This window comes from Oncorhynchus nerka, linkage group LG4 (genome assembly GCF_034236695.1).
Source record: "Oncorhynchus nerka isolate Pitt River linkage group LG4, Oner_Uvic_2.0, whole genome shotgun sequence".
Classification (NCBI taxonomy): domain Eukaryota; kingdom Metazoa; phylum Chordata; class Actinopteri; order Salmoniformes; family Salmonidae; genus Oncorhynchus; species Oncorhynchus nerka.
In genome coordinates, this window is record NC_088399.1 from 64,980,126 (window position 1) to 65,005,095 (window position 24,970).

General features: G+C 42.7%; 1 protein-coding gene across 1 annotated transcript; it reads left to right on the forward strand.

Moving 5' to 3' along the window:
- Nucleotides 1-304: 304 nt before the first annotated feature.
- Nucleotides 305-18,813, forward strand: LOC115128431 (CDC42 small effector protein 1-like). Its single transcript, XM_029658276.2, has 5 exons — nucleotides 305-465; nucleotides 9,791-10,102; nucleotides 14,935-15,039; nucleotides 16,391-16,462; nucleotides 16,813-18,813. Exons 2-4 carry the CDS (start codon nucleotides 9,920-9,922, stop codon nucleotides 16,457-16,459), a joined length of 357 nt encoding a protein of 118 aa, XP_029514136.1. The 5' UTR covers nucleotides 305-465; nucleotides 9,791-9,919; the 3' UTR covers nucleotides 16,460-16,462; nucleotides 16,813-18,813.
- Nucleotides 18,814-24,970: the final 6,157 nt, after the last annotated feature.

Below are 24,970 nucleotides of genomic sequence, written 5' to 3' on the forward strand. Positions count from 1 at the left end.
GTATTCTTACTTATGTAATTGTGTATTTCATATTTCATGTTCTTATTTCTCGTGTTTTTATTCTTCTAGTAATACACTGCTATTGCATTGTTGGGTTTTGAGTTTGCAAGAAAGGCATTTCACTGTGCATGTGACATTTAAACTTGAAACTTGGATTGTGTACTAAGATTAGGTCTATATCTGCAACTTCCCTGTAGGTGGCAGTGTTGACCTTATGATGACGCGAAGTCAAATGGTGTCTATGTCCATAAGGGGTGCTGTTTGACTTTACCGGCAAAAAATAAGCTTTTGAAAAAAACATTTTAAACATTTCAATTTCCTGATTGAACAACTTAGAACCACACCTCAAAAAACCGAGAATCAGCATAAGTGTGGTTGGTGCTATACGTTGGTGTTTGAAAGGGCATTCAGCGAATACTTTTGCTACTGGATATCGACATTGTTTGGGTACATTTAAGAACGGAGGTAAGTCAGCGCCGCTATTGAGACTTTGTTCTTCATGAAGGCTAGCCTACTAGCTAATTCTGGAAATGAAAGGGGGTACGTGGTCATTGTTACAATGTTTCTCTTACTGAGAAGGCTTAGAGTTGGCCAAACCCAGAGACAATGGTGTTACGTTGCCTAGAATCTAAATATCCTTGCACTTTCAACATTGATTCATTTGAACGTTTTATGCTTTTAAAGTAAACGACCAGATTCGATCAAACTCCAAGTCATTACTATTTGGTTAAATAATGCTTAGCCCATCGAGCTACATAAAGGTTGGCTATGTAGTGTATTTTGTGGCTATTCCCTTGGAAATGGCTTGGCCGGAGTGTGATCTGTCAGGTGTAAATCAAACACTTGTTTGAGTAGTTCTAGCCCAAGATTAGCGGACTAAACTCCGTGTTGAAGTCCAGACACTTCATAAACCGGAGTTTAGTCCGCTAGCCCAAGTGTCTACCGTTACTCCTTAAAGTCGAAAGGATATTAATTTATTTTGAGGTAGACCGGCTTTAGCAGCCAAACTCAATCTAAAGTGAATCTATTTTAAACTGTGATACGGTTCTAGAAACATGAAGCCCTTTACTTTCATATAACGTCAAGATAATTTCACAAATGCAACATATACAGTATTTTTAACCGGCTTTAATACAGTTTCAACAGGCAGTATTTGTCAAGAGTTACACCAGCGTTTCGCAAACTCGGTGCTCGTTTTGGTTTTGGCTGTAACACTACACAGCTGACTCAAAGGCTTGTTGATATTTGAATCCGCTGTATAGTCCTAGGGCAAAAACCAAAACTTGCACTATGGGGGCCCCCCAGGGACCAAGTTTGGGGAAAAACCCGGCGTTACAAACAGCTGTTCAGAGCATGCTAGATAGTTAGCACAGGTGGTCCCTCTATCTGTCTTCTGTAAGCATGGGCATGTGGGAACGCAAACCCTGTAAAGTGTTCTCAATTGAACATGTCGTTTTTTTAACGTTTTTTTTAAAACAAATGATTTATAGCCGATATGAAAGATGAAGTCATTACCTTTCCAAACTAGTAATGCAAGGGATGCGTGATACTGTTCATACCCAGCGTCAGGACTCTTTAACAAAACTCCCCCATACAGAAGATGTCTTCATCCAATGACTGGAATAATTCAAGCCCTCTCTTTATCAGTTTTCATTGAAATGTTATGTTGTGTATACTGAACAAAAATATAAACGCAACATGCAACAATTTCAAAGATTTGACTGAGTTACAGTTCATATAAGGATTTCGGTCACTTGAAATAAACTCATTAGGCCCGAATCTATGGATTTCACATGACTGGGAATGCAGATCGGCGTCTGTTGGTTACAGATGCCAATTTTTTTTTTAAAGTAGGCGAGTAGAACCAGTCAGTATCTGGTGAAACCACCTCATGCGGCACCACATATCTCCTTCGCATAGACTTGATCAGGCTGTTGATTGTGGCCTGTGGAAGGTTGTCCCACTCATCTACAAACATGCTTAATGGGTGACATGTCTGGTGTGTATGCAGGCCATGGAAGAACTGGGACTTTTTCAGCTTCCAGGAGTTGTGTACAGATGCTTGCAACATGGGGCTGTGCATTATCATGCTGAAACATGAGGGGATGGTGGCGGATGAAAGGCACGACAATGGGCCTCAGGATCTCGCTGTGCATTCAAATTGCCATCAATAAAATGCCATTGTGTTCGTTTTCCGTATCTTATGCCTGCACATACCATAACCCCACCGCCACCTGGGGCACACTGTTCACAACGTTGACATCAGCAAACCGCTCTGATGAACATTCCTGCAGTCAGCATGCCAATTGCATGCTCTCTCAACATCTGTGCCGTTGTGTGACAAAACTGCACATTTTTGTGGCCTTTTATTGTCCCCCGCACAAGGTGCACCTGTGTAATGATCATGCTGTTTAATCAGCTTCTTGATATGCCACACCTGTTAGGTGGATTGATTATCTTGGCATTGGAGAAATGCTCACAAACAGGGATTTAAACAAATTTGTGCACAACATTTTAGAGAAATATTTTTTTTTTGCGAATGGTACATTTCTGAGATCTTTTATTTCCATTCAAGAAACATGTGCCAAACACTTTACATGTTTATTTTTTAGTGTACTTTTTCTTTTTTTTACATTAAAGTAGTAACTATGTTCCCTCAAGACACCGAGTATTCATTTCCTCTAAGAGATGAGAGAGCTAGACAAATTACATAGCCTGTTTATGACAAGATTTCTTATTTTTTGTCAGTTCCAAATTAGAGGTCTAAAACATTCAGGGAAGTCAGGCTGGCGACAGTGGCTCAGTCAGTTGACTGCATTGGGTAAAGTAAGCCATTGTGGTCTATTTTCAGGAGGGCATAGTTTTGGGATGAGACTGTAAATGGTCTCGTACTCCCTCACTGTTGCTTCTCCTCTATGGGAAAGCCCATTGGTCAGGGATGGGTTTGGCTCCTCTTCAATACTGTGTGCTCCAACCTCACTGTTGAGGTCTTCAGCTTGATAATATTGTAGCCAACCCTGGTCTCTGGCATGAAAACAAAACCCCATACACCACGGCCGGCCCGCTCATTACCTATGTTGGCAGATTGATAAGGGTGGCATTTTCTGAGCTAAACTGACCAAGGCGCACCACCAACAACAACCCATAACTTCACATAATTCTGCCCTGTAACAGTGGCAATTTCCCTCAACCAGTAGCAGAAGAGCTTTTTAGGTGAGCGTTGATGCCGCCATGTGATAAGCAGTGCCCACTTTGTCAAAGGCAAGGGCACAAAATATTTTGCTTGTCCATTCCCAGCGTGCCTCTCCAGGGTGCTGTTTTAGAGACTCATCCCTGTGTCGTTCCACCAATGTCCCGTCCAAAAAATGTCTTGGTCATAACTCATGTAGCAGAATTAGGATATGTCATACATCTAAATATATCTGTGCTGTATAGAAACCCTGTATTCAGTACTTGAATAGCTAAATTGATTAGTCACAGGAATCAGGACTAATAAAGCCAATGCAACGGCCTGTTTCACAAATGGTGGACCGACCACATGGATGGGCCTACCACATGGATGGACCTACCACATGGATGGACCTACCACATGGATGGGCCTACCACATGGATGGGCCTACCACATGGATGGGCCTACCACATGGATGGACCTACCACATGGATGGACCTACCACATGGATGGACCTACCACATGGATGGGCCTACCACATGGATGGGCCTACCACATGGATGGGCCTACCACATGGATGGGCCTACCACATGGATGGGCCTACCACATGGATGGGCATTCATACAATTCCATTGCCAGCGACATGGTAGGCTACACCCCAGTAAGCACGAGCCGACATATTTTGGATGGCTATTCTCGGTTCTGTCCAGACCGGAAGTCTTTTTGTGTATTACAAATGTTAGGCTTACCACAGATGGGCATTCATAACATTTCAGGCAACACTGTAGGCTACCCCCCCGTGCTTCAAATACTCACAAGTCTGGGCCGTGCGTTCTGATGGCCTCACAGCCGCCATCCCATTTCTGACACCAGTGTAGCAACGCCTGGGCAAGGAAGCCAACCTGGGTTGCTGGAGTGAAAGGTAAACACCCTACGCATCGTGCCAATATGAGAAACCCATCCCATCCTGTGAAATCTCTTCATCAAGCCATGTAAAATCTCGCCGTTTGACTATTTCTCAGATCTCTAGTTTACCTTAGGGTTGGGTGGTAAATTAGATTCATTTGATTTCTGCAGTGGCACGAGCATTGTAGGCCAAGGGATAAACAAAAAATAAATGAATAATAATTCAATTGAGGCCGCAGGGACTTTGATACAGGAGGGGGTTGAATATCAAATTTTATCGGTCGCATACACATATTTAGCACATGTTATCGCGGGTGTAGCGAAATGCTTGTGTTCCTAGCTTCAACAGTGAAGTTATCTAACTATATATATATACACACACAAATTTGAACAATTTTTTGGGGTTGCTACATGATTCCATAAATATTATTTCATAGTTTTAAAGAAAAACCCTTGAATGAGTAGGTGTGTCCAAACTTTTAACTGGTACTGTATGTGTGCAGGGCCAGGGGAATTCTATCTTTTAGTTTGTTAGCGTTTTCAGTTCATGTCTGAGGTGGTTAGAACAGCCACTCAGCAGCTGAGCCTGGCATGTGGGGAGTGTACTTTACCCCCTGCTAGTGTGGAACTCTGTGGAGTAACCTATGACCCGTGACACGCAGGGGGGGTTGGTAATTCCGATAAAGATAGCAGGAAATGTCAAACTAGCTGTATTGAGTCATGGAAGTGTCGAATCCCATTGTGACATTAACTGCGTCCTTTCCTGTACGTTTGACTTTGTACTTGTTGCAGATAGGAGCAACTTTAATCTGTATTCATTCCTTTCTTTAAAAGGACACCCCAGTGTACACTGTCACATCAGTGACCTAAGTAGTGGGGGTAAAGGGAGGTTCCTATACTGTAAGCAATAGGTCTATGTATACATTGACCATACTTAATCTTTCATGAGAAGAGTCACTTTGGAGACCTATTTCATTAAGCCTACCAGTAAGTCATTCTGGGAGGACAGGACTTTATATATACTCCTGTTATGGGCTAATGGTTCTCTTCCCCATTTTAATTTGGGATTGATGCGTAGTTGCACACAACAGCTGATGTGGAAAATGGACACTAGACCTCTTTCAGACCTGAATAACTTGATTTTGAAGAGACCTATCTTCACCAACTATATTAATGTAGCTGCTACCTGCTTTTCATCTACATTTACATTTAAGTCATTTAGCAGACGCTCTTATCCAGAGCGACTTAATCTAGTGCCAGGCAGGAATCACTACACTGATGCTTTTCTCGAGTTAAAGCAACCGTTCTAAAGACCTCAGTTCCAATACAATTCTAAACACCTGAACCAGTCATCAGATCGTGGATTGCAGTGCATTGGATTCTGTGAAAGATCCATGTTGTCCTCAAGCTGTTGCTTGAAAACTGATGTCTGCAGTTTTTAAATGTGCCATTAACCAGTTGTAAAGTGTTTATTTTTTATTTTTTACCACATCCCATGAAAAGGCCTCATTGTAATTCCTCCGTTAGAGACCACTCCCCTCCTTTTCCCTCTCGCCTTTTGACAGTGAGCCACTGACCCACATCCAATATTCCACCCAGTTGGTAGGTAGCTTGCAGGTCTCTATTGCATTTGCAAACGCTTATAAGATAGGTGGTGTAACTATTGAGCATGTCATTGAATAACTGTGACCATTGAGGGGGCATTCTGCAGTTGCTACATACATTTATGCATATGTACCCATTTGATTCTTGAGGAATATAACTTCTAAATATCTCATGAGCTTAGTTCAACTATTGTACCGCATTGGAACCCAAAATTTAAGCCTGTTTTGCTCCAATGTTTGTAAACTAAGTAAATGTAAACAAATGCTGTATCGCGTTTTTTTTTTAACAGCTAAAACTATCATGTTGATGTCATGGATGCTCCGCGTATGAATTTGAGTGGTTACACTTCTTCAGCCCCACCCCTCCGCCCTTTACAGAAACCGTGGCGGTGAAACGCTTTGTTTATTGTGTCGACTGCAGATTGCCTCGTTAAAACATCCAACAAGGGTATCAGAACATCTTAATCTCAACGTTGTTGTTGCTGAAAGATCTCATTGAATGGTTTTGAGATGCGAGGATCACAACCAGTGTACGAATCCTAAGGTTCCAATTGTATCTTTTCCAGCTCACATATAATGCTGTTAGATCTGGCTCTATTAATTGGTCGTCACGCTAGGTTACTCCCTACTCGTCTAGGCCAGAGGCGTTGTCTTTAATGTCTATAGTGTGACCTGGCAGCTTATCTTTTTTGAGGGAACAGAGCTTGGCATTATGAGCCCATGTCAACAGGGAGACTTCTGTGGAAAGTTTTTTTTTGTTGCCTTTGGTGTGTTGTATGAGCACCTGTGAGCTTGTCTTTAGTCCGGGTCGAATGTCATTTTCATCAATATCTCTGCTCAAATTACCTCTTGTCTGTGTTGCTTCTCAATTCATAAATCCCAGTAAGTTGTAGCCATTATCTCTTTCAAATACAAGCTCTATGATCGTAGCCGTTGATGTGTTTATACACACGTGCTGTTCATTCTGCCTATTTGGAAAAGAGAGCTGCAATGAAATGTGTTTTACAGGGATGTCTGTTAGCACGTCTGTGGAATTTTGTAGCCACGTCAGTGTTTGGTGAGTTAGCAGGAAGTATCGTCACTGTCAGCCTACCCACGGGGATATGAAATGAACAAACCCACGTTGAGACCATAAGTCTCGCTAACTGCCAAGACAAAAAAGCTGGGTTAGGTGACATACTCTGCAATTGGACTCATGCACCACATGCTGTCTGCTACTGTAGCTACATTGTGGTGTTTGCCGTGTCATTTTAATAAGGTTAGTCTCACATTTGCTTCTTTGTCAACCTTCTTGTTTTGGCTTTTCTGCCCGTTCAGCACAGATAACAGGGAACCCTCAGCAGCACTGAGGATCATGTGAAATCTGGACTGACACAGGAGTCCAGTGAGTGAGGGCAGGAGGATTCCATTATTTGTGTTGGCAATATAAACACTTCTGAGTTCTCACTCTGTTGACGCAAAGATACACATGCATCCATAGAAGGTTGCTGGATGGTTTTGGCACAAGTCCGTGATGTTGTCTCAAGGGATCCTGGCAGGGTGAAGAACTATTAAACTGTCAACCATTTTTTGTACCGTCTGAGGAACCACCTTGCCCATTTAATGATGAGACAAAGTTGGGTGGGGGAAAAATCCCTGTTGGAGAACCAGAACGATTCTTCCCTGTTCCCACAGGGTAGCCTGTAGTAGTTGAACAAATAAACAGCTGTGGCCTAAGAAGATATGCAAAATATAGCACCATCTTATCAAGGGCTCTCCAGCACTTCAACAGATGAGTCTCCAGTAGTAATTCAACAGAACTGGACTGTCACACTTCTGAAGAGGGTTCGTTTTTGCTCATCGTTCGTTGCTCTTCATAGGAAACCTCAAATTAGAGAGAAACTGCCCCAGGTCTCTGGAAAGCCGGTTTATTTATACAAGATGATGAGCATGCCGTCAGAGACCAGATGAGCCCAAAGCGAGAGTTCCGTTAGTTAATCCTTACCTCACCAGACAAGTATTTCAACTGCCCCAAGTCTGTCCCTACCCCCACCCTCTGTTCTTCTTTTGGTGCTATGAATCATGGGAAACTTGGTCATGAGGTTACTCTCCTCTAAATAGTGTACCATAGGAGATATTCCGAGCCCCAGTGCTGTCCTATAGACAGTTCACAGTTCTATCCCTCTTTCTGAGGACTGTGTTCTCACCATGCTGTGTGTCCTCACTATAATCCCTTTTTAAAGTGTACCTGCTCTGGGGTGAAACCGTAAGAGGTCAACGCGGAGAGAAGTTAGACCCAGACTTTGCCCGTGCAAGGCTGGCTCGGCCAGTGGCTCAACTCTACAGACGCCGGTGTCCTATTTGACTTGTGCCAGCCTGCCTGCCTTGCCGTCCATCCACACCCTTTATGTCGTCATAAGTCTGTGTACAGACTTCATCCCAATAAGCCATGGGGCCTGAGAACCGTCTCTACACCCACTGACCAGGCCGTCTTACAACCCTGATGCCTTTACCGTGCACCAGTCGACTGGCTCTCTGACTGCCCCGATGACTGTTAACTAAAAAGCCTATAAGTGAACTATACAGTGAGTGTGTCAGGCTAGTAGCTTACCTGTTAAAACCGCTGTGATGCCCAAATGGCAGCAATGTGCTTGTGCTATCAAGTGACCCACTCTGTGTGGTGCCTTAGGTTTACTCTTACTTAGTTCTGGAAAACAACAGCTTTGTGCTAATTTTTCCAGAACTGTGCTAATTCTAATGTCTTAAGGAGGTTATTGCTACAGTATTTTTGTATCGGGTTTGAGAGAGCATAGGCTTGACCTTGTTCTTGTGAAAAGGTGTGTGAGAGGGACTCTCCACCACACACACACACACACACATTCCTAAACAGTTTCCTCACACAGCCTCTGGGCACGATAAAGCGGAGCTGGAGGAGAGCCATGTCATTATGAAAAGTTTAATCAAACGATCGGCAGCGGGCCCAAAGTAAACTAAAGTCCAAGCACAGTAGTGGAAAACAACCTGGAGAAGCAGGGTCCTTGGAGCAGGCGGTAACCATGGCGCTGCTACTCTCCCCTATTTGACCTAGATTTTTTTATTTTTTATGTGTTGATGTAGGCTGTGTGCTGTTTTAAAAAAATAAAAAAAAGTTTTATTTGTAGTTCTGTTCTAGTCTATTAATGTTCTGTATTATGTTTTGTGTGGACCTTTTTAGGAAGAGTAGCTGCTGCTTTCGCAACAGATAATGGGGATCCTAATAAAAATGCCAGAAAGCCGCAGCTCTAATTTGCCTCAACGGCTCATCAGTGACCACCTTAAGCACGGCGATAAACCAAAGACGACACTAAGTAGTATAAACCAAACTTTTATGAAAGCAATAATGGTCTTGGCAGAACTTTCTTTCACACTGCAAAAGGGGTCATATAAATGGCTTCGGAGATGGTGCTCCACAGTGCTTATCATTTAGGCTTCCTCGTGTGACTTAGCAAGGCAGGAACTGGGACGAGATGGGAACAACCTAGAGGCGAAAGGCGGATGCTTCGGTCCTTACAGGGACAACTGGTCCTTACTGTTTGCAAATGTTTTTTTCACCCTTGGTATGTCTTTCTCATGTCTAATGTGCTTGTCACCTTGTTTTGTAAAGCTGTATGTTTTAAACGTGTTCTACATCCGTCTCTGATCAAACCTTCCGTTATCTTGGAACAGAAGACTGGGGGGTCTGTGGTCAGACCACAAACCCTTGAGTTTTAGAACTGGGGGACGGGGCAATGTGAGTCAATGTGTCGTCATCGGCACAATTCGGCACTCATGAAGCGGACTTACTCACGAAGAATTGCATCATTTTAAAATGGTTTAAACACTGTTCTAGACCAGATGCTGGTTTGGGTAGAATGCAGTAAGAAGTATGCTTCTACACCTGCATTGCTTGCTGTTTGGGGGTTTAGGCTGAGTTTCTGTACAGCACTTTGTGACATCAGCTGATGTAAGAAGGGCTTTATAAATACATTTGATTTGCTACCACCTTAGGAGGTTAGGCTTGCAGTGATATGTTGGCTAAAAATAAAATGAACTAGTAGGACCATGTTCACATTACATTGGCTATTATTTATTTAATAAACTCCTGTCTCAACAGATTAAACCCTGTGGCCTTTAATCTGACTGGATACCAGAAGAAGGATCAAGACGCCGGGAGGCTTGAGCGAATCAGGACCTGACCTTTTGGGGGCGGTGGGTTTGGGGATTGACCAACTTTGGCTATCTGATGCAAGGGATCTGGATGCATCAGGACTATCCCAAGATTGAGGGTCACAGAGGCTACCTGTCTTCACCAGCCTGCAGGGCGGCGACAGAGAGCAGGGCGCTGAACCGACAGAACCGGCGGAGCCCAGGAATGAGCGAGTTCTGGCACAAGATGGGCTGCTGTGTGGTGGCCAAACCCCCACCGGTGAGTCTGGGCCAGCTGCCCTTTTATTTACTCATGTAGAGGTATAAAATGCCCACTACTCAGGTTTCACAAAATTCCTCATCTAATAGATGTATTTGACTATGAAGTTTACTCTCCAAGCTTGCGCTATATTAGATCCTGGCCAATTCTATTCAACCCTCTCTTGCCAAGTTCCACAGAGGTTGTTAGAGGTCCCTGGCTAATCTTGTAGCCAAAGGCAAGGTTTGGGCATCCCAGGCAGCCAAGCATGCTTACTCTGACCACACACAAGAACTTAGTGTTTTTGGCTGTTGCATTCAACACAAAGTTATCAGATTTTTATTGGTATGTACAGAGGCCCAATCAAGGGAGTCCTAAATGCATGCTTAGAACAGCCAAAAGTGAAACACTCCCCAACGATCTATCTACCCATTATTTATTTTTTACGCCAAGATGTTATGGGGGACCCTTTTTTAAATGCATCAAAGTTCAATAAATCTGTTGGCAAAGGCCGACGTATTTATGGTGTTTTTCAGACTCCATCTGCATTCACTTACAGGCTGATATCTTTAAACAGGGGTTTTATAGCTTGCCGTTTAGAGGCATCCACATCATGAGCGAAATCTTGAGTGCCATCTTTTGATTTGTTATTTCACGTGTACTATACTTCGGGTGAATGCCAGTCATTAATATTCACTGACCATGTGACCCACATTTATAACTTTGACCGTGCATAGTTGTGTCCATCAGTAATGTAGGCATCACAATATTGGGACGGACTGTATTGAAAACATGTCCTTACTATCTTTACATTCTAGTCAGATGTTGATTTAATGACGCTAACCATTGAATCGATCTGTCCAGAGAACTATAATGCCTGGACCTAGAGTAGCTTAGCGTCATCAGGTGTTTCAAAGCATTTCATGGAATCCTGGCCAGCATTACAGGGGTGAATAGAGGTCCTTTTTGATGACCGAACATATCAGTGTGTCGCCGGAGAGTGGAAGAACTTCCCTTTAGCGCTCCAGAAGCGACCGCTGACCCTTGACCTCAGGGCGGCACCCTTTCCTGGCCCGGGTTTTGCAGGGAGAGTTGCGTAACGGAGAGTTGCGTAACGGCGGGTTGTGTTCATCCGTTCCCACTCGTCAACAATGAACCCGGGGGCCCAGGAGAGAGGAAGGGGACTGGGCCCAGGAGAGAGGAAGGGGACTGGGCCCAGGAGAGAGGAAGGGGACTGGGCCCAGGAGAGAGGAAGGGTACTGGGGCACTGTCCCGTGGGATGGCTTTTTCCCTTCCTCTTTTCTTATTTATTTTTCGGGCCTGTGTTTGTTCTATTGTTGAGGGAGGACTGTACAGTTACGCCACTTTATATAAATACATGCAGGGGTTTACATGGTGGAACTGTTTAGAGAGGAAAGGGGCTTGTGTGGCATGTCATTTTTTTATTTTATATTACTGCATTGAGACCCTTCTTACTGATGCTCTCATGAGATGTTGGTAGTTTGGGTCTGCCTAACTTCCTGTATGTCAGTCATGTAATTGCTACCCACTTTTCTAAGCACAGGCTATGCCAAAGGGTTTCTGACACCAAAATGGTTGCTATTACACATACTGAAGGCCTCTCCTAAAATAGGTTGCTAAGCGACGGTTTCTCTTTTGCAGCACACGCAGCTGACCAATTAGCTAGACCTTCCATCAATCAGCCACGGGATAGCCTACCTCCCGTTATGCAACGTTGTAGTGTGGGCTTATTTCTGAGTTTGGTATGACTCATGGCTGCCACTTGAGTGGATGCCAACCAGCTGTGCATTTGGTGAGGTTTGGTATGCCTTTTTTAATGTTTTCAAGGGTTGTTTGGATTAAAGTACCAAATGGCAAAGTGTTTTAATCGATTGCCGTATTGATACTCGGAAGTTGGTCTACACAGAGAGGCTCCTACTTGATCGTCGAAGAATGTCAATAGAGCCAAGAAAAGTATAGGGGTTACCTTATTTGGTCGCATGTGTTGTTTGAGTTCAATTCCTGGCATCTTACGTTGCTAGGTGTTCACTGATTCAATATGCCTGCTGAAATGGTCATGAGGGTTGTCTTTCCGAGTCTGTGGGAATGACTGCTTTCCTCTGTCATGCTAATGTAGCAACAAGAATGGTCGGTAAGATGCCTGATTCATTGGGTATGTAGGCATGCTCCAACAGATCCTCCGAAGTCAAGATGACGTCAAGAAGAAAAGACACGCATGCACACAGTGGTCTACCTTGTTTTTGTTACATGACTAGCTCATAGGATACAGGGTTCAACGTTTGGTCAGCAGCACGTTTGTAAACATCGGTCAAGGTTGCTTATGTAACACTTAAAATGGCTAAAGGTCTATATCCTGGTCAAATCAAATGTATTTATATAGCCCTTTATACATCCGCTGATATCGCAATGTGCTGTACAGAAACCCAGCCTAAAACCCCAAACGGCAAGCAATGCAGGTGTAGAAGCACGGTGGCTAGGAAAAACTCCCTAGAAAGGCCAAAACCTAGGAAGAAACCTAGAGAGGAACCAGGCTATGAGTGGTGGCCAGTCCTCTTCTGGCTGTGCCAGGTGGAGATTATAACAGAACATGGCCAACATGTTCATATGTTCATAAATGACCATCATGGTCAAATAATAATAATCACAGTAGTTGTCGAGGGTGTAGCAAGTCAGCACCTCAGGAGTAAATGTCAGTTGGCTTTTCATAGCTGATCATTAAGAGTATCTCTACCACTCCTGCTGTCTAGAGAGTTGAAAACTGCAGGTCTGGGACAGGTAGCATGTCCGGTGAACAGGTCAGGATTCCATAGCCGCAGGCAGAACAGTTGAACCTGGAGCAGCAGCATGGCCAGGTGGACTGGGGACAGCATGGAGTCATCATGCCAGGTAGTCCTGAGGCATGGTCCTAGGGCTCAGGTCCTCCGAGAGAGAATTAGAGAGAGCATACTTAAATTCACACAGGACACCGGATAAGACAGGAGAAGTACTCCAGATATAACAAACTGACCCTAGCCCCCCAACACAAACTACTGCAGGATAAATACTGGAGGCTGAGACAGGAGGGGTCAGGAGACACTGTGGCCCCATCCGATGATACCCCCGGACAGGGCCAAACAGGAAGGATATAACCCCACCCACTTTGCCAAAGCACAGCCCCCACACCACTAGAGGGATATCTTCAACCACCAACTTACCATCCTGAGACAAGGCCGAGTATAGCCCACAAAGATCTCCGCCACGGCACAACCCAAGGGGGGGGCGCCAACCCAGACGGGAAGATCACATCAGTGACTCAACCCACTCAAGTGACGCACCCCTCCTAGGGACGGCATGAAAGAGCATCATTAATCCTGTGACTCAGCCCCTGTAATAGGGTTAGAGGCAGAGAATCCCAGTGGAAAGAGGGGAACCGGCCAGGCAGAGACAGCAAGGGCGGTTCGGTGCTCCAGAGCCTTTCCGTTCACCTTCACACTCCTGGGCCAGACTACACTCAATCATATGAAGAGATGAGTCTTCAGTAAAGACTTAAAGGTTGAGACCGAGTCTGCGTCTCTCACATGGGTAGGCAGATCATTCCATAAAAATGGAGCTCTATAGGAGAAAGCCCTGCCTCCAGCTGTTTGCTTAGAAATTCTAGGGACAATTAGGAGGCCTGCGTCTTGTGACCGTAGCGTACGTGTAGGTATGTACGGCAGGACCAAATCAGAGAGATAGGTAGGAGCAAGCCCATGTAATGCTTTGTAGGTTAGCAGTAAAACCTTAATCAGCCCTTGCCTTAACAGGAAGCCAGTGTAGGGAGGCTACCACTGGAGTAATATGATTTTAAAAATGTGGTTCTAGTCAGGATTCTAGCAGCCGTATTTAGCACTAACTGAAGTTTATTTAGTGCTTTATCCGGGTAGCTGGAAAGTAGAGCATTGCAGCAGTCTAACCTAGAAGTAACAAAAACTTGGATGAATCTTTCTGCATTTTTGGACAACGTTTTTGAATTTTGCAATGTTACGTAGATGGAAAAAAGCTGTCCTTGAAACAGTCTTGATATGTTCGTCAAAAGAGAGATCAGGGTCCAGAGTAACGCCGAGGTCCTTCAGTTTTATTTGAGACGACTGTAACAACCATTAAGATGAATTGTCAGATTCAACAGAAGATCTCTTTGTTTCTTGGGACCTAGAACAAGCATCTCTGTTTTGTCCGAGTTTAAAATTCGAACATTTGCAGCCATCCACTTCCTTATGTCTGAAACACAGGCTTCTAGCGAGGGCAATTTTGGGGCTTCACCATGTTTCATTGAAATGGTCAATGGCTATGGTATCTGCTAGCCTGCATCAGGAGATGATAAACTAACAATATAGTGGACAATTAAAAAGCCTTTGTTTTTTTATGGCTTATGCATAGCAAGAACAATATATTTAATATTCTAAGCCATCACATTTAAAAAATAAAAAAATAAATGTAAAAATCCACTACTTGACGACTTCTGCAAGTTTTTTGCATAGAGGCTTTTTTGACATTGTTTACTATCCGGCATCAACTTCTGTTTGTTCTATAGTATTTCATCCCATGAACAATAGACCACCTCATGGTTTACACCTATAACCAAATAAGTGTTCCTCTCCTGTGTCTCGAATAAAATAAGCTGCTTATTTTGGGGACAAAATGTTGATCATTGTTCGATTAAGTGCATGTTTATGTTGTAATTTTAGATCATCTTCTGAATTAAAATCTAATTTCGCTTTCATTTTTGGTTGCACAGCCGCTGTGCTATGCAGTTGCCTAGCCATATTTGAATTACTATAGGTCACTGACCTCTGGCGTTTTTGCATTTGTTTCAGAAGAAGAAGAGGAGGAAGATTGACTGCAGCATGATCGGAGAGCCTACAAACTTTATGCACCTCACACACATTGGCTCCGGGGAGATGGCGGAAGGTTTGCCGCCGGTATGTATAACGTTTTGGCTACTTTCATGAAGACCATCCTTTTTACACATTTTGTAATCAGTGTTTTTGAAGAATGATAGTAGGTCAGTCTGTAATCTTGACAGATAAACCTAACAATTGCTGTTGGGCTGCTCATAGTGAGTACTATTATTTGGTCTTTGCGTTATACTTGCATTGTATGTCAAATTCATTTAAAAAAAAAACTTATTTCAACACTTGGATCAAGTCTGGAAGATATTGCTTAAAATATCTCAGTGCACCATGGTACAACCTCTGGACAATACTAATTCCCTGGTTTTTCTTTGGACTAAAATGAATACAAAAACACTGCTTTCATACATGAACTGCTACACTTGTCCCACACCCATTCATTGGCTAATTGGCCCATCTCCAGCCAGCCACCTGCAGCCTCACTTTTGAACAAGGCTCAGCCTGTGCAAGAGGCGGAAGTGGTCCTGTGGAAACGCAGGCCCTGAAATGGACCCCCTCCCTACCACTTCATGCCCATGATGTTCCCTACACCCTATTACTCAGTCCCTCTTCCCTCCCTGGGAGTGATTCCAGAGGGCACACAGAGAAGGGACAGTGACAGGGGACACAGCTGGAAGGCCTTGGCTGCTAAATGAAAGGCCCCCTCTGTGTCCTGCAACGCTGGTTGAAGATTCCCCCAATCATCTAGCACAGCAACCTAAAACAAGCGCTCCTTTCTGTGCCTGTTAAAGGGGAACTCAGACATCCCACTGAAAACCAAGTCAACTCACCAGTGATCAAGTCTTGTTTACTTAGCATTGACAACCTTAATGAGCTTTAATGCCGAATGAGAGGCGTATACGTTTTGTGTTTCCACTAAGCCGGTGACTCCATTGCGAACCATGACTAACCCTTATAATGATGCAAAGCCCATTAATGGGCTTGAACAGTGTAAATAGGTGTGGTATTCCGACTACAGGTTATTTTTTAGTTTTCATGCACGGTGTTCTAATGTTGCAAAGTTAGTTAGCATTTTCACAGAAACTAGAGGTGGGTATCCATCAACCGCTCAGGATTGTAGGGCTACAGTGTGTTTCCATTCGGCATATGAAATATCAACATATCACACCATTTGTGAGTGAGCGAAGGGCACTTAGCGAAGGGCACTTACTTAGCAACCACAGTTTTCGTTGTGTAATCCAGCTGCAGGTGGAATGAGTCAAGGTATCTTTAATAACACCGACTGTTGCATAATACCAGAAAACAGGTCATATTGTCAATGTCCTCTGTTCTTGCTGGTTGACGCTCCACTGAATTTGACATGACTCTACCAGGCAGTGATGTTCGTATGACTGCCATGTTGCTCTTGTCCCTCATGCAGTCAGGGTCAGTCCAGGAACAGATGAGGTCCAAAGGACCCAGCACCAATGGCAGAAGCAGCCTCTTATAGCCAGTAAGTACCGTCTATATACTCCAGTGTGCACTCATACTCACTCTTTAGATCATACTGTTTTAGGAGTTAAATAAATATGTCCAGCTGAAAGTGTTCATCTTAATTAGTTTATTTTAGACTGGGGAATTGTTTGTCAAGTGGAATGAGTGGGATATTAATGGATGGCTCTCCTTATCTTTTGTTCTTCCACATGACGACGATGAACTACTAGCCTAAGTTCTTGGAAAACTTTTTTTAAACACCTTACTGTGGATTTTTTTTTTTTTTTGTATCTGAAGATATTCTTCAATGTTTAACTTTTTATTCAGGAACTACTGCTCTCCAATTACATGTTTTGTTTGCGGTTTCAGACATATGGACCAATCCAAGGACTCGACGTGAGCTCATTTTCCCCCTTCCTCGGACCCAGCCTCAACCTTCATGGACCAACTCTGCATATTGCACTTAGGCCCACAATGACCACCGCAAATGGCACAAAAAAACACAAAAAAAAAGATGACTTAATTTCCCAGAATCCCTTTCGTCCCCCATCATCCAGTTTCAAATGGAACATGACTCTTGCCTTGAAGCGGGAAAGTACCCTGGATTCTCACTCAGCACTGGGGACTGGATGGGATTGTGAGTGGGCTTTTAGGAGGTATTTGTTACACTTCAGGCTGCTGGCGGATACAGATTTTCCCATTTGCCTCTGTCTCAAGCAAGGGATTGTCCGAACATTTCATATTTCACCAACAAGACCGTCTCACAAGTGTGATACTGCTCTTTCAATAACGCAAACAAAAGTTTTCTTTGTTCTTGACACGAAGTGGCGTGCATTTGTGCCCTTTTAAAAGTGTTGTCTGTAATGATTATAATGCCTTTATAAGTAGTAAATGGTGGAAACTGAGCCCATATGTTTCCTATAGTGCCATGACAAGCAGGCACTTTTCATATGTATTGCTAAAGTGCAGTGGTCAAATTGTTATTTAGGTTTTGGAAGCAAAGTTGCTCAATTGACAAGCAGGATGTGGCATCACCCCTGGCTCCACCCGCTACTTGTCTGGAGCAGTTTAAGATCCAGTCTTAGCAGCACTGTAGACATACAGAGTGGGAGTGGTCACGTGTAGGCCTACTTTGCTAATGTTTTGGCACTTTGCCCGTTTCACGTGGATGATTCTTAGAAGTTTTCTAGTCTTTCTCACACACATTCCACCATTAGTCACTCAGTCTTCCTTACAAGCGCACGCCAAGTTTTTCATAGACAACCCTCTCATATATACTTCTACCTTAAGTGTTATTGCCAAAGTTATGCCTTTATATATTAGTTTATTTTTTACCATGCCTGCTTTAACACCAGCACATCTGAACACTGGATAGCACTGGCAGGAAGCCAGAGAAATGTATCGATGTGCCTTGCTCATAGGCACTGTACGATGGCTGACCCTGTAAAACACTGCACCTATCCGGTGTACGAGACACAAAGAAGAAGAAATTCATTACCTTCTGTCGTGTCCCATAGACTCCCTTTTTGGGGTTTTAAACAAGTTTGTATGGGATAGTAGTCTTCTTGCGCAATCCACTTGTAAGCACTTGAAAGCTGAATGTAAGATGCCGTAACTAATCTTAATCGTTTGCCTTTATCTAAAAACGAATCTAGTTGGACTGTTAGTTCAGCAGGTTTATGACGCCAACATCTCAAATGTATCATAAACTATGGCAACTTGGCCTTGGTTCTCCTGTTGCACAGTGTTCCTCTTAGAATTGGCCCCTGCCTGTCTAAGCTGAGACATGCTCATTCACTTTTGAGCTATTCTGAAAGGTGACTTTATGGGCTTTCTGTTTCAATGGCAATCTACAGTTCAGGTTAGAGGAAACGGTAAAGCCTATAATACTACGGTGAGAAAGTGATGGCTGATTTTGCTTTCTGTTATTTTTCAATTTATCAAGTTATTTTGCCTCATTACTGGTAAATGGACCCGCTGTTGTCATTGTATTCAATATTACATTTAGATGCATGCCTACTACAGTTCAGGCAAAAACCTGCCGTATGAGAGAGTATTTTTTATTATTTGTTTTACGACTGCCCTCCATATTTTTGTCAGCTGTGGAGCTGGGTTTTAAAGTTTTGTTTTAAGATTTATCTCTGACTGAAGAGATTCCAGGATGCAATGTACGTGCTTTCTTTTTTCAGTTGCACTGTTTTCCTGGGTCTCCCTCTTTTAGTTTGAATTGCACATGTGTTCCACAGTCATCCTATGTGGACGTTGGTGAACAGATGGGTGATAGTAGAGGAAGTATTTCAACTGCCGCAAATCTGTGTTTTCTCCGCTTCTGGGCTTTTTCCCTCCTGAAAATACAGTCTATTTTATGTATCGATGTGTGTTTTTTGTGTTTGTTTACTTGAAAGTGCCATTTACTTTGAAGGGGCACATCCTCCAGAGGTTTATTTAATTTATTTTTTACCTTTTTTTATTTAACTAGGTAAGTCAGTTAAGAACAAATTCTTATTTATACACAAGTGCATATGAAAAATAAATGTTCCCCAATTCTGAAAGAGGGTAGCTCCAAGTTTGGGAACCCATGATTTAGGGAATAATATGCAGACAAATTATACCCAGTTTAACAGTTTGGTGATAAGTCAGCAATACTTTCCGAGTTCAGGGAAATCAAACATTTTCAAGTGTTTAATTAGTCTTCAGACCCAGATTGACAGCAAAAATCTGTAAACTAATCACTGATATTACATTTGCTGCGATGAACGCGACTCAAATTGAAGTTCCCCTGTTTCCAACAGCCAGAGCAAATCGCACTGCAACGTTGCAGGAAGAGACTTGCTATTATGAGAGGTTTCATCCAGCCTTCGCACATCTCATCCTCCAACATCTTGTGTTTTTATTACAAGCAGCTGTCTGAGGCCACAGTAATCTCAACAACAACATAATAATGATTTTAATCTGTGTGAGCAGCCCAGAGTCAAACCATGGAGCAGAGCGCAGGATAACGCATTCATTACCTACTTCACTGGGGAAGGGGGGGAAAGTGCACATGGAAAAACTGAAAATGTGGTAGGTGTTGTTCAGTGTAAACGATGTGGGAAAAGACTGAAGCTACAGTCTTTTGCACTGACTGTAGCGTAAACTTGACACAGGGCAAGGATACCCCGATAAACTACTGGCTGGCTGTCGTGAGCTATTTGTCATTTATCTCCACAGACTAGAAATATATTTAACTTGATGCTGCCCACTAATTTACATTCAAGTATCATCACTTACTATTTCCAGTTAGTTTAATAAAGACGGACAAAATAGGGTTAGAAATGTTCATTAAGGGTTTTTGAACGTTGACGACATTCTAAACCTTCAACTGAACCATCTGAGACTAAATGTAAAAAGTAGACTGCATACGTCCCTTTGCTCAGTGTGCTACTTTCCCCGGAATGACATCAGATTTATTTTCTCATTTTTCTATATTGGCATCTCTTTGAACCTACCCTACAATAGTGTTTGTTTTGCTCAGTGAGTTCTGTCCTGTCCTCGCCATAAGGTTTTCAGCTTCTCTCACCCGGCACTCTTCAATGTTTACATTGTTTTTATTTCTTTTAGAGGATATTAAACCTTCAACACTCTACTTCCTCTTTAACAATGGATGCTGTTTCTATATAAAACATTGGGCATAGCCAATAGTTTTGACGCTTGGCTGCAAACACACCACTACACACATGGGGCCTGTCCTTGGCAGAGCCCAGCAAAAGCCCATCGCCTGAATGAAGGAAATCTATGGTCCATTGTGCTTCTTGATTACACTAAAAGCCGCCGGCAGATCAGATCGGGCCTGGAACAAGATAAGAGCTCCTTTTCATTGGGTTTCAGCATGAGAAGTTGGAGCTGTTGGTTAATATATAACATGGGCTGTTTATATCGGGCCTCCAAATGATGACTGGTAGTGGTGGTTCTGTAATGAATCTTACACAATGACTGATTGTAGTTATCAGACGACTGAGCCACTGCTGAACTTGCTGTACTGCAGGTCCTGTTTTTACAACCCAACTAATGGAACATGCTGTAATGTTTCCAACTGTATTTATGGATGATGTTATACAATTCTAATGAATTAAACTAGGGATTAAAGCAGTTCGGAGGTTTGAATGGGTCGTGGGTGTCTGAGATAAAAAAAAACATTTTTTAAATTATAATGGAAAATATTCCAGTCTGAACTTAAATGACTTAAACCAGGTAGAAAATGTGTAGAAATGATAATGAGTTTATTTTTTAATGATTTAACTTATCATATAGAAGTGTTTGCGACTTAATACCACATATGGAAAACACAAGCCAATGATGAGATACAATATCAAACAAACCATCTACTCTGTATACAACCCAGAACAGCATATCATGATTTTCTAATCAAGGGCTTGAAAACAAATCTTGACACATGCACAGTAAAGAAAGTAGCAACATCAGTAAAATCATCTCTAGATTCAAAACACCTATTTTAAAGAACTGAATGACTCAAACTTTGGACTTCTTTTCCTATAGTGTAGATGGGATCGGCCGAGCCTGATTTCCCTAACTGTAAACCTCGGCCTGGCACCAGTCTCACACTTCATACACTGTTCTCTGTTCCTGTTTATTGAGTTTCCCCACATCTACCTCACTTCCTCTCCCTGTAAGAGTCCTTTTCCTGTGTGTCTGGTGGGTCCAAACAGCCAGTCTCACCTTCTGCGATCTGGGCCAAATTCCCCACTCCCCCTGTGTTCCTTTATTAAGTGCTGTGTGGAAGGGGAGGAAGCTGGTAGAGGCCAAACACCCTCCCACTGTACCCAACAGAGCTCCTAAAAACAACACATTCACTCCTGTACTGGATAACAAGTCACAGTGTATAATGGGTTCTATTGAGTGCTAGCTCAAGAATTAAGTTGAACATGAGACATTGGGGTTTATTCATAAACGTGTTGATCACATGGAGTAGTTTCCTACTTAAAGGAAAATACAGCAGACGTTTCCAGAATCCAATTTGGTCAAACTTGGTGTTTTAAGAAAGCATAATCTAATTTCCATAGATGTGCTTCCAATGGATTTGATGAGGGATTTACAAGCATGTTGTTTTCTCTTGGTAGACAAACATTTGAGAAAGTTACGTTATTAGGACAAAAATGTAAATAAAATGATGAAATGAAATTACCCCCAGGTGATGTTTCCATCATAGGCAGTCAGCTACAGTGAACAAAAAATATAAATGCAACAAGTTTTGTTCCTGTCTTTCATGAGCTGAAATAAAATATCCCAGAAATGTTCCATATTGTCATGCCAAATTTGTTTACATCCTTATTAGTGAGCATTTCACCTTTGCCAAGATAATCCATCCATCTGACAAGTGTGGTATATCAACAAGCTGATTAAACAGCATGATCATTACATAAGTGCACCTTGTGCTGTGGACAAAAGGCCACTCTAAAAGGTGCAGTTTTGTCACAGAATACAATGCCACAGATGTCAAGTTTTGAGGGAGTGTGCAATTAGCATGCTGACAGCAGGAATATCCACCAGAGCTTTTGCCAGAGAATTAAATGTTAATTTCTCAACCATAAGCTGCCTCCAACATTGTTTTAGAGAATTTGGCAGTATGTCCAACCGGCCTCACAACCGAAGACCATGTGTAACCATGCCAGCCCAGGACCTCCACATCTGGCTTTTTCACCTGCAGGATCGTCTGAGACCATCCACCCGGACAGCTGATGAAACTGGGTTTGCACAACTAAAGAATTTCTGCACAAACTGTCAAAACCTGTCTCAAAGAAGCTCATCTGTGTGCTCGTCGTCCTCACCAGGATCTTGACCTGGAGTTTACTGGGCAAATTCTCACCTTTGATGGCCACTGTCACGCTGGAGAAGTGTGCTCTTCAAAGATGAACCCTGGTTTCAACTATACCAGGCAGATGGCTGATGTCAATGTTGTGAACAGTTCCCCATGTTGGCGGTGGGCATAAGCTACGGACAATGAACAGAATTACAATTTGGCAATTGGAATGCACAGAGATGCCGTGATGACATCCTGAGGCCCATTGTTGTGCCATTCATCCACCGCCATCAACTCATGTTTCAGCATGATAATGCACAGCCCCATGTTGCAGGGATCTGTACACAATTCCTGGAAGCTGAACATGTCCCAGTTCTTCCTTTCCCGGCAAACTCACCAGACATGTCACTATTTGAGCATGTTTGGGATGCTCTGGATCGACGTGTACAACTGCGTGTTCCAGTTCCCGCCAATATCCATCAACTTCGCACAGCAATTGTAGAAGATTGGGACAACATTCAACAGCCCACAATTAACAGCCTGATCAACTCTATGCAAAGGAGATTTTGTGCCGCATGAGGCAAATAGTGGTCAACAGATACTGTCTGGTTTTCTGATACATGTCCCTACTTTCTTTTAAGGTGTCTGTGACCAACAGATGCAGATCTGTATTCCCAGTCATGTGAAAACCATAGATTAGGGCCTAATGAATTTATTTCCCTTATTTTTCCATATATAAACTATAACTATAAACTGTAGCTCAGTCAAATCTTTTAAATGGTTGCATGTTGCGTTTATGTTTGTTCAGTGTAATTTAAGCAATAATAGTTCATGATGATTAATATAAAACCGGTTGCTTCCCAGCTAGCACACTTGGTTCCTTGGAAGGTGTGGGAACGCAAGTCTTTGGTTTCTCATTGGTTCTGGGAACAAATCCATACGTTTTCTGACCAGTTTTTTAAACACTTTTTGACTGTTCTGGGAGGTTGCAATTAGGTTCTGAGAATGTTTTATTATGGTTCCGTGAAGGTTTTCCTGGGAGGTTTTAACGTTCTGAGAATAGAAATTATAGGTTATTAGTAAGTAATTAACTAACATTCTGAGAATGTTTCAATCATATTTAATAACACAGCTTAGGTTAACTGTTTTGAACTCCAATAACAGATTGGATGCTGAAGTACACGGCTATTCATTTGCTTAACCATGCAAACGCATATTTTGTATTGTGGCACGGCATCCGTGAGATTCTGTTCTCTATCCATGGAATTACTCCACTGCACCAGCAGGATGCAGCTTGCATGCCACGTTCATTTTAGTCTGTTCAGACAGACCCCATTTCAAAGGAAACAAGCACTCATGAAGATCAGGTTGGGACAATTTAGTGGGCGCAGTCAACACACCTGAACATACTTAACAATGTACACTGATCATACCAAACATTAAGAACACCTTCCTAATATTGATTTGCACTCCCTCCCCAATTTGCCCTCAGAACAGCCTCAATTCGTCGGGACATGGACTTTACAAGGTGTCGAAAGCGCTCCACGGGGATGCTGGTCCATGTTGGCTCCAATGCTTCCCACAGTTGTGTCGAGTTGGCTGGATGTGCTTCGGGTGGTGGCCCATTGTTGATACACACAAACTGTTGAGTGTGAAAAACCCAGCAGCGTTGCAGTTCTTGACACAAACCAGCGCGCCTAGCACCTACTACCATACCCCGTTCAAAGGCGCGAAAATATTTTATCTTGCCCATTCACCCTCTGAATGGCACACATACACAATCCATGTCGCAATTGTCTCAAGTGTTAAAAATCCTTCTTTAACCCGTCTCCTCCCCTTCATCTACGCTGATTGAAGTGGATTTAACGAGTGACATCAATAAGGGATCATAGCTGTCACCTGGGTTCACCTGGTCAGTCTATGTCATGGAATGTTTTGTGTACTCCGTGTGTATGTTTTTAAGTAATATTCTTAGAAAGTTCTTTGAACAATACTAACATGTTGTGTTTTTTATGGAACGTTTTCTTAATATTCTGAGAGCATGACTTTAAATAAAACCATGAGGAAACCTGCAGAAAAAGTTATGCTGAAATACTGAAATTCCCACGGAAGAACGTTGTTTCTTAACGTTCCCTGAGCAATTTGAGAACATGACTTTAAATAGAACCACGAGGAAACCTGTCGGAAAGGTTATGCTGAAGTACTGAAATTCCCACTTAAGAAGCATATGGTTCACAGAAGTTGATGTGCTAGCTGGGTTATCTATTCATCCCTGATACACCAGCTTTCTAGGCAATTTGTCTGATACACCCTTTATCTCAGTTAATTTCGTTTTATTGCAAATGGATGAATCAATGAAGACATCATCAGTCAATGATATCATCACCTGTTATTTAAACACACACCCTTATCAGCACTGACAGAGCATTACAATACAATATATTTTAGATAGTGTATTACAATAATGAACTTCATTGTCTAAATGAACAGGCATCTGGATATGGAAGAGAAAAAAAACAAACACAAAGAATTATCCAATAATGTCATATGAGCAGGGGTGCAACTTTCAGTGGGGATATGTCCCCCGAACATTCTGAAATTGTATTTTTGTCCCCCCCCCAGTTTTATTATTGGAATGTGATACAAAACAAGGAAACGTTGTTCTTTAGGACCATGCGGAATCCTCTGAGCGTTAGGGTAGGCTGGCCTTCTAGGCAGAGTTGCAAAGAA